This window comes from Pygoscelis adeliae, unplaced genomic scaffold, assembly GCF_000699105.1.
Source record: "Pygoscelis adeliae isolate BGI_AS28 unplaced genomic scaffold, ASM69910v1 Scaffold38, whole genome shotgun sequence".
Lineage (NCBI taxonomy): Eukaryota > Metazoa > Chordata > Aves > Sphenisciformes > Spheniscidae > Pygoscelis > Pygoscelis adeliae.
In genome coordinates, this window is record NW_008825614.1 from 4,907,750 (window position 1) to 4,919,047 (window position 11,298).

The 11,298-nt window shown below is 38.5% G+C and overlaps 1 protein-coding gene across 1 annotated transcript in view; it reads right to left on the minus strand.

Moving 5' to 3' along the window:
* Positions 1-10,357: 10,357 nt before the first annotated feature.
* Positions 10,358-11,298, minus strand: part of BCAT1 (branched chain amino-acid transaminase 1, cytosolic) — a 43,034-nt gene continuing 42,093 nt past the window's right edge. The window contains exon 10 of the mRNA XM_009332834.1: positions 10,358-10,421. Within this exon, the coding sequence (XP_009331109.1) occupies positions 10,380-10,421 (42 nt within the window). The 3' untranslated portion in view covers positions 10,358-10,379. The remainder of the gene's footprint in view (positions 10,422-11,298) is intronic.

Consider the following 11,298-nt stretch of genomic DNA (forward strand, 5'->3'; position numbering starts at 1 on the left):
ACATGGGGTCTGTGCATATGCTTCCTCCCTCCTGTCCCGATTTCAGCTGTGGTCAAGTAGTGATCTGGTCACTCTGCAACTGCTCTAGTGCCAGCAGTGCCACAAAGGGAAGGTCAGGGATAGAGAAGCTGGAAATAAGAAGAGTGGAGCCATTCTCTTCATCATGCTCAGAGTGTGAAAGTCACCTCAAGTTAGGGTCTGAGCTATTCAGTTCCAGTTGAATTTGAAGATTCCACTGAAATTAGTGTTTCCACTGGCTCTGCTTGATGATGATCTATGTAAACTTCACCTAAAAGGCAGGTAAGTCACAGTCTTTGTTTTCAGCTTAGGTGTGGTACACTAGATGAATTTCATCCCTGTCAAAATGAGAGTCAGAACAGCCCTAGCTGTTTTACAGGTGATAGCATTTCTGGTAGTGGCAGCCTCCCAGCATGTATTTAATTTGTATATCTATAAAGGATGGGTACAAAATCACCTCCCTCGCACATACAGGCCTGTGAAGCACACACTTCTCTATGACGACGCAGCTTCAGCTGCATAGGCCCCATCTAGACCAGGGCTTTACCTACATCTGCCTTTGGGCAGACCCAGAGGGGTCCTTGAATACATGCTGTGTACTGAAGATGACTGGCCTGCTCGCTGAGCATCTACAAAACGCCTGCTTCATAGATATTACCACATATCAAATCAGTATTGACTTGATCAGCCTTTTGTTTGAAAGGCGTATGTTTTGTAGACGATGAATATGCACATGTGCCTTAGACGTGCAATTGTTATCTTGCTCAATAAGAAGGCAATTTAAAATATTTCATTATTAAGTCCCTTTGATAATATGTAGAGTGTCTAAAATTAAAATGTGGTTGCATTTTGCACAGTCTGTGGTTAGAACTGACCCATTTTAAACATTTGTTTTTCTGTTTATCCTTTACAGTTAGGCATTTATCCCACAAATACTGAGTTTGGTTAGGATGCTTTCTTTGTATATGAACTTTCTTTACCTTGCTCTAAAAAAATGTTAGCCTACACTGCCATCAAAGTAAAGGATAAATGCCTATATACCACTAAGAGCATAAATTAACCAAAGTTGAACCTTCAAAAAGAATTATTCCATGAGGAAGATGGGGGAAAAAAAAAGTTATAAAAGAGAAGTTGTTCTGAAATCACTTCAGAAGAACACAATTTCTTTGAATGACCCACAAGAACTTATATGAGTTAAGATAAACTGTTTTGTCTTATATAACCTGGCATTAGCAATGCTCAGAATTTAATATTCTAAATTTGTACAGGTACGATATAATACCACCTGCAGGTGAAGCAGGACAAACATTTTCTTACCAGGCATTAAAAATCATTCCCTCGGGAGACAGAGAAGTAGACACCTTCCACATTCTTGTATTTTCTTTTAAAAATTCCTCATTAGAGAGGCATCCAGAACAACAAAGGTGCTACTGCAGAAAATTTTGCTCTTTTTAGCAACAGGGTAATTCTTTGGCAGCACTGTCAAAATCATCACTGTCATGCCACAATATCAGCACACTGAGCAAAAGGAAAGGAAGAAGAAAAACTGAAATTCAAGACTTCTGTTGATATACCCTCAAAACTGGCATTTCTAATTCTAATATTGACTGCCTATATTGGAATCCCCAACTTTGTTTCCTTGCCCTGTTTACATGTACAGAACACAGTTTTTTTGCTTTCTGCTTTGTCCTCCCCCTGTATTATTTTAAAACTGATTTTTTTGTCACATCAACTTTACAAGACTATGTATCTCAGATCAGAGTCCTCAGAATTGATACTCTCCATCCCCAAGAACACGGTGCTGGTGGTGGCGCCGCAAGTGCTTTATTGAGCAGAACTATTGCCAGCTACTGAGATATTTCAAAAGGGAGGAAAAAAGGGGTCTTTTTAAGTTTTGCTAAAAGGCACAGGTCTGTCTGTCTCTGAAGCCCACTCAGCACCTTGTAAGATCAGTCCTCAAGTTATTACTACTTGGGATAAGCAAGTTTTGAAAGCTGTCTTACTGAAGCTCAAGCTAGAGTTACAGTTGAGAAAGGTTCCCTTAGGATGAAAGTAGAGAGGCCAAAATACAGGAATAAAGTCTGATTCTGACATGTTAGGCTCATTCTCCTAGCAGTAATTAACAACTCTTAGTACTGACCTGTCTACAGCTTCTTTAAAGTGTCCTGTATCCATGCCAGCTTTCTCTGAAGTCCCTGAGAACCAAACCAGATGGAAAATTTACCCTGATGTGTACTTTACCACAGTATGGATCAGTACTACCTTTAATCACAGTATCCCCTGCACTGAAAAGGGGGAATATGTCAAGTATTTTTGTAAATATAGCTACTACACATGGCAAATGTCAAGATTTTAACGACACTCACTTTTCAGTGCTTTCCCTCTTCAAAGGGCTTCCCATTGGTTGACATACTTTAGAGTAATGACTACTCAAAGCTGCCCTGTGAAGTAAGTGCTCAAAGTATACAGTTGTTTTCTGGCTTTCTTCTCTCCCTTGAGTTCATCGCCCCAAACCCCTTAGAATCGGGGCTGTATTCAATCACTGTTACATAGTCCTGGCATGTTAAAAGCTGTTTCATGATACCACGGTTAGCAGGTAAGTAGTTTTGCTGCTTGATTTGTCCAGCATTTTACTGTAAGTGAAACAACTGGCTCAGCCTCCAGGCTTGGCAGGGTAGATGCATGTCTGCTGTTGTTAAGGCCCCATTCTTCCCTCCGAGTGTCATATCCTTAGACTTCAGTGGAAGCCAGAAGGCAGAATACAGGCTTTGCATTTTGACTATAGAGTTAGCTTATCTCTCACCACTTGCGTCTTGCTTTGCTGTTCTCAAATGCCACACTTCATTCGATAATTCTTTTTCCTTTTAATCCAGCCTTCAAGAATGTATTTCATAACAGCTCCCATCTATGGGATAATTATGCTTAGTTAGCTGTACTCAACAGTGATGATTTCATAACATGCCACAAACAGGTGCCCATTAAATTCCTTTATTGGAGACAGAAACATTGCATAATTACAGATTTGATGAGGAAAACTGCAAATAGTATAGACTGTTTATACTGCCAGCAAAATACAGTTATTACAGGATTTATAGACATACAAATATAAAGTGTTTCTTTCATGCCAGATGGTCTGTACGTAACAATGCCATTAGGAGTGCTTAATTGTGCTTCTACAAAACCTTTAGAGAAGAATGAGGTAGAGTTTCCTTTAGTTTATCCAGTATTTTTTCATACATCTGTCCTTTACTGCTTTTATATGCTCAGATCCTTGTAAAATACCCAGTTAACTTTAACATTTGAGAAAACAGAGACCCTTCAGAGGCGTTTACTTCTCCCTCTTTAAGTTGCTAATTTCCCACTGCTTATATGCTACAATTCCAATAACTACTACTGCACCCTTCTAAATGCCTTGAAGGTCAGGTAGATGGGGACATCTGTCTTTCCAAATGTACTGCTTTGACAGATATTGTTTGCAAATAGCTTCAGCTAAAACTCTTACTTGTCTCCATCACGGCACAGAACCTTTTACATTCTGTCACTCTCTACTATAGTGGCCAAGCTAGAGTCCAAGCCGCCTCCCCAGGAGATGGAGAGAATAGATTCACTCTTTGTCAACATCCTCGACTATGGAATAGAATTAATGATACATCTGTCTCCTACTTGCAGTTCTAGTCAGCTACTGGGCCATTAGAAAATGAATATGAATTATGGGAACAGAATAGGCTACTGACCTGTAGAAAACAGTTTCTCACTGTTAGATGACCTGTTTGTTTTGATCTAATATTTTGCTGTTTCATGACATATAAGAGTGTGTTGCAGGTTTCAGTTAAGATACTAGGGCCCAAGTTATGAAAATGTAAGCACAGATGTAGGTATTTAAGCAACTGAATAAGAGCATTCTTAAATAGCAATAGCAATATACCATCCTGCTAGACATTTGGTATACCTGGGTAGTCTCTGTTTTGGACTGAATGAGAATGGTAATGACATTCTTCTGACCTCCTGTCTTGACTGACTAATTTTACTCTCATTCCTTAGCATGCCTGTTCTGGAAACAGAAGACTTTTCACTTTACTTTTAGCTCTGGCGTTTGCTGCAAGCACTTAGTACTTACTAAAAACCCCAAAGTGCGCTAGTATGGTACAGTAGAGAAAGAACCTGTTATTTCACCTGAAGAGGTCACAATTCTAGGGGTCACCAAATCACAATGAAGAGGGGATTTGGCATACAGGAAGAAGGTGATTACATAAAGAATAAGAAAGTTTGCTTTCTTTTCATAACCTACTGAGACATGATAGTTTAAGATTATAGTTCAGTGATACTGAACATTTTCTAAAAGGAAAAGCAAAATTTTATTAAAAAGATGCAATATTTAAGATTCCATGTTCACATCTTGATCACTTTGATCATAAAATGAAAGAAAATCTGTTCCTGCAAGATAGTACTGCCTGAGATAACTTCTGAGCTCCTCCATCTCACACTTAAATGACTGTGCTAAGCCTGACAGAATCAAGTGTCCTATAAAGAGTTAGCATTGTTAAGAGAACCAGCTCTTAGAAACTTTCCCAACTCTTGCTTAGAAAAAAAAAGCACTACACTTATTTTATCTACTATTCCCTGCATACCTCTTTGGTAAAAACCAAAAGTGACCAGTGTTGGAAAATCATTTGGAACGCTGTAGTTAATTACGTCCACAAAGTTTCTCTTTTTCTACCTTAACTTTATCCAACAGATATTTTAAAGACTTTAAAATTATCTACCAAGGTCTTAAATCCTCCTTAAGATCTTCCTATGAACATGAATTTTAAGTTTGTTTTTTTTTTTTTTTAAAGCATGGCATGAGAATTCAGGATTGTGGTAAAAATCAGACACAATAAATTAAGTTTTAAGATAAGCAAACAGTACAAATTCATGTTCAGAGAGGGATGGGGATCTAGCCATGCTGTTATTACTAGTGAATTTACACACCATTATTTTTAGTAACTTGGGGTGTGGTTAACCTTGCTAGTGTGGTTAATGAGATTTATTTCTATCTGAGCTACTAATTCCAAAATTTTGTTCCAAATCTGAGGCTTGACTATTCTAATTCAGTATTGTTCCACACCTGCTAAGCCCTAATGTACTTTGACTGTTCTAGCTCAAGGTAATGGCTAAGTTAGTTTTGTTTATGGAGCTGGGGATATATTTGCCAACTGTGCTACAGATGGCACTCAGATTTTGCACAGTCAGGGAAAATATCCTGGAATTCCCACTAATAACCATCATGCTTAAAGCAAGGCATGGACAGAACTGCTATAACAGTACTTTTCACCAATGGGATACCAGTACTCTCTTTTGCTATTATGACTAAAAATACAAATACTTATTAAGAAGTTACTTAGCTTAAATGATTTAGGACCTATGAATTATTTTTCCAAATCTTGAGGATAGTGACAAAATACAGTAAACCACAGCTCTTTGACACTTCCCAATTGCTAAATATTGCAGTTCAGAAAATTTGTAGTCAAGATTGATAAAGAGGTCTGTCTCAGTGCTACATGACAAAGTGTGCCTCTAGAATAGTTGTAATCTAATTACTACATTGAGAGGTACAACGCTTCCTTCAAGCATCACTTTTAAATAAAATAGCACTGTTTGAGAGGTGGACGTGAATTCTCTTTTCAAGATCTTTCTGTATGCTACTTTATATTCTGAACCTTTAACTCGTTTATGGATTCATACAGCAAACCTTAAATATATTTCTCATTCAAATACAATTTTTCTCCTGCATAATCTAAAGCAATCCTTGAAATACTGGACTTTACCTGGCATCTTTCTTAGAGTTAAAAGTAGCATAAGTGGTAGTACTACTACTCTGCACTTACAAAGAGGTTAGATAACTTGTCCAGGGTCACAAAGTCAGTGGCAGTCTGTTCAGGCATTACACGTGCAGGTGGTAAAGTGCAATTCTGATCCCTGAACACCTGCAAGATGAACAAAACACTTTTTTTTTTTTAACTGTCACTCCTGCTAAAAGCAAAAAGAATGCAAAATTTGCTTAAATGGTCACTTTTAGATATAAGACTAAGTGGCATCATGATAGGAGGCTGGGGAAAAGGGACTGCAAGTCTGTGTGGAAGGCAGAGAAAGACAGCGAGGAACGGCCCACCTCAGGGTACACTCAGCCATCATTTACACCTGCCCACCTCTCAGTATACGAGCCTGCCACTACAACATTAAAACTTACCATCAGTAGGGTGAATCCCATGCAGAGAGAGCCAGTGTGCCATAGTCTGGCAGGCTGTGCTGCCATCTCTGTATTCCATTTCATAGCAAGGCACTATCAACAGACAGTTCACGCTAAGCGATCTGTTGAGATTATGCAGATTGTTTTGGAGAGGCCATTGAATTCAAGAGGGTTCCTCCTCTAATTAGGCAGCTATGAGATCAGTCCCAGCTGTTTTTCTATCTACCTCCTTGGAAGACCGTGTATTAGACAAGACAGGCATTTCAAATAACTTGCACTCCAAATGACTCTTTCAAATATCACATTTTTCCAAATTACCATTCTTGATGCCTGAAGAAAAATAAGTATAAAATAAGTTTACAGGAGAGGATCAATGATATCTCTCTGAATTAGGTAAACCCTAAACAAGAGTTTATCTAGAAAGAGGAGAAGTGGAGGACAACTGCTTTTTGGCTTGAGATAGTTGAACAGGTGTAAACAATGGCTGGGCAGAGAGATCTCTCACTATGTTGCTTTTGTCTTATCAGACTTCCCTTCTATATCCCAGAAAAATAATTTTTGCTTTGCACTGCTATAGACTGAACAGATTATCGACCCTAAGCAGGAACCTTTATTAGCATTCGCATTCTCACCAGAGTCTGTCACTGTAAATTCTCAGCGAATTTGCCCTCATTGCAGTTAAGAATCTAGTTAAGTAATGCCAGTTGCTGAAGCCATAACTCTTGGCATCAGAACAGCTTGTATGAAATGCCAGTTTCATGAAAAGTTCTCTCATTTGAAGGCCTTCTTTCCTATGCATGAATCATGCTCACCAAACTGAAAATTAAGGACTCGCTCAATACTGAAAATAATAATCAAAAGAATGAAGGGGAGAAGAAAGAACATACAAAAATTAGTTCATTATTATCATTTTAAAATACCAGTGTTTGTAAAACGTAAGCATGTGAAAGGCTGAATCTCATTTATCAACCCAATTAAACATTAAATAATTGCAGCCAATTATGCAAATATCACACAACAATATTAATTTGTTGATCTTTTTTGAACAGTCTCAAATTCTCCTAATGTTAGACTATCTTATGTCTTAAATGATCAATTAGCAGAATCATAACTAAGTGATGAAGAATGGATAATTGCCTAGTTATGATGTACCATACTCTTTCTATGTAAATCTGTTGCAATTAAACAAATAGGGCACATGGAGAAAAGATGTGCAGATGTTCTTTTACAATCTATTACTAGCTCAGGGAATACCACAGTTCCCTCCTAAATTTTACAGGCGAAAATAGGGAGAATGCAATACCAAATACTCACTATTATTTACACATATTATTTCTTTCCTTTGGTTAACAGGATAAAAAAGCAGTGGCAGAATGCAGGGTAGGACAGTATGCAACATCAGAAGAATTTCCTGTATTATACTGACCCATCAGCTCCCTTATTTAGGTTTTAAAGTTTAAAATCTAGAACCTATTCACCTGGATCCCATTTGGAAACAAGCACAACTCTGAGTTAACATAGCCAGAGTAAAGCAATTAACCAAGATGTTAAAGACAACAGTTAACATACACACACTACGTTTTCATTCTTCTCTGCTAGAAAAGTCTACGCGTTTCTGTGGGTCATTCCCGTTTCAACTCTCATCATTTTGAAGTCTCCATCAGCTCAAAATGTGCAGTAAAAGGAAAGGGGTCTCTCCGGTCAGCGCAGGAAACAGTGCCAACCACAATAAATGAAACCGCCTGGTTTCCTCACTTTAAATTACTTGCATCCAATTTAAGAAGAGTTTCACAAAACTTTTAGGTTTACATTGCAGTAAAATAATTCTTCTAACTGGTCCTTATTAATTCTGACTAGTGAATAGATTACTGCTGGTATACTGATGCCTTCATGGGGATTTTTGATATACGATACCTGTCAACTCTGTCAACATCCTGAGATGTTAAGGTATCATACAACCACTTTTCCATGCATCTGAAGTTAGATATCTCCACTTTTCATTTTGCTGCTAAATCTAAGATGAACATAAAGGGACAGGTTAGACAGTTCAGTAACAGGAAGCCACATGCGGTTGCTCATTACGTAGTCTTTAGAGCTCCGTGCCACACTCCTAGTTAAAGGCACTCTTTAGTTATGATACTTGTCTCATTGGATAAAACCCTCTACCCCACATTGCATCTTGACATATTCCCCATGTTAATTTTTCCACCCATCTAATTAAATAAAGGCTACCACCAGCTTATAATACATAGTAAGATACTGAACTAAGACCAGCACACGATACAGATTCAAATGGTCAGAAAAGCAGACACAGAATACTATTGCTACTGCAAGTGAAACAACATTTTGTGCTTGCAGTTGTATTCTAAAGAGAAAACTATCCAACAAATTTTAACAATGGTTACATTGTCAGAGAGAACCTTCAACTGTTCTTCATTAAAAGATCAGACTGGACTGCAGTGGAAGATAATAAAAGTCATGATTTGAGGGAGGAAAAGATAGCGATGGCTAAGTAGGGGTTGTCTTTAAAATCTGACCAAAAATGAACTGGAAAGCCATAAGGCTACTTTTTAGCAGTTGTGTAAGGCATGGATGGTCTATCAGAAATCATATTTTGCCTTTTTAAACTATGTTAACAAATGCCAGTAACTACAAAGGACTTATAAAGCATGGGACAGATACTGTTGGGTCTTAAAAAAAAATAAAGTGCTAAACATTTCCCTTAATACTGGTGCATCTCTACTGCAAACTATGGCAATAAATGTTTCACTTTTACTTCTTATAGGACTCCATTAATGTCAATAAAGTTCCACCAGTTTTACACTGAAGTAGCACTTTGGAACATTGATACAGAACGTGGTGATCCTTTTTGGCAAGAGATATCTTAAAGCTGTTTGACAAAGCTGTGTGCAAAAAGAGAAAGCTAACAAATATTACACTATGATTGTTAGTGAACATTTGCAGAAGTTATTTCCCAAACTATGGGCTACATGCTCTATATTGCTTCCAAATAGTATCAAGACTGCATGTGAGAGCACAGCAGTATACGAAGAAGTATGTGCTTAATCAGAATGAAACAAGGCTTTGAATGAAATCTCTTTCCTTGTGCTAGATATTTCCTGTTGACAACAAAGCTTGTTCCTTAATAGGAAAGCCCTATTAAAGTACACGTGTGTCAATGGAGGCTGGATACATTTCACAGCGAGTGGTGAAAGGGACAAGAAAAACATTTTGATGTCTGATCTAAATTATGTGACTGGATGATGAAAGAAATTCCTCAATCCAAAGGTTTGGTTGCTGTGAAGAGTGGTTCAACTTTCACAGCCACAGTTGTCTAATCTTACGTTCTAGACATTTACCTGGAAGGCAACACTGTGTCCGCAGCACCCAGCTCTGTGCTAGGCCAGACAAAGGGTACTTCTTGCCTCAGCAGGGCTTGACCCAGCCCAGTAAATCATGTATGGAAGGATGTATTCAACTATTAGAGAGGTATGCACTGCCCAAGTAGCCACTGCATATCCCCATGGAGGGAAAGGCAATAGGCCAAGAGGGAGCATATTGCAGGCTAGATCGACTCAGAGAATTTTGGCCTAAAGGACAGAGCTGTTATTTGACAGAGAATGCATGAGGAGATCTAGAGGGCTATGCAAACTCAAGAATCTCCCACACAAGCAGAGTATGAAAGGAAAGAGCGTATGGCTAAACTTAATTGTTTCCCAAACACAGAGCAAAAGGCAGAATAACGTCAATAGACCCCGTGGCCGGCTAACAGGCAATGTCTTTGTGTTATATGACAACGTGCTCTGCTGGTGATGGTAGTTAAAACAAACCAATTTGAAGAGCAGTTGAAGAGCATTTTACAAGTTTTCAGACTGAACATAAGACAAAAGGAGGCACTAAGAAAACCATTAGGAAAGTTCTATTGCTAACATTTAGCACCTCTACCAAGAAGACAGGCTTCTACCAGCAGGATTACAGTAGAAATCAAAATGATTGTATTCACATTCACCAGATTGTGGAAACAATCATCCTGGGGAGCAAATTGATACAGAAACTATGCTACACGCAGGCAGCTACAGAAGTTGTCGTTATTCATGTCTGTTCTGTCCGGAGGTTCTGAACTCTTCCACCTTCACGACACCAGCACTGCCCAATTGCTGTCTTCTCTTCCATACTGAAATGAAGCAAAAATGGAGTTGAAGAATAAAAGTTAAAAGTAACAGTGTAAAATTATGGTAACTTCTTAGGTCTATCCTCAAAAAGATTCATATCCACCACCCTGATAGTAGTTTACATTATTTCTTCTGCCTTTACTTCTGTCTTTGATTTAAGCAAAGCCTAAAGGCGGCGTGAAGCTTTATCCATCTTCCAATAAGTAGACTAGGAAGGGGTGCTACTGATACTCACTAAAGGTGATACATAATAGTCCTGCTTCACTAGAGCTTCGCATCAATTTAATACAGTTATTCCCCGAGGTCAGTTCACTAATTCATTCATAAGTATGCCCCTGCTCGAGCTCCAATAAACAAACACATTTGTTTTTATTTCTTTTTATTTTCAAGGTGGCTTTTTATTACAGCATTCTGATTGAATGTGAGATAAAACCCATCACAAATACCACAGAGTACAATTAGAGAGAATTGTAACCCGAATAAACCAAATCGTCTTTCCATACGCAAACCAACAGGATCACCAGGCGGAAACGAAGGCAATCTACCACATGGAACTGTATCCCTTCCAGGGGGAGGATACAGTCGCAAGGCAGCACTTTTGGTTGTTAAAATGGCTCCATGTTCTAAAGCTCTTTGTCACCAGTCCTGTAAACAATGCTCCAGAGAGCCCCAAAAACACACATAGGGCTCAAGTATGCAAGTAAAGCAGAGGTGGACAGACTAGCGGCAGATGTAAGTTGGGAGCCCTTTCCCTCATAGTATCATGTTCAGGGACCTTGAAAACGCTTTTCACCAAGGAATAAAGACTGGTTTTAGAGGCTTTATGTAGGCTGAAAAGATCACTTGATGATAATTTCTCCAGAGAGGATAAAAGGAAGT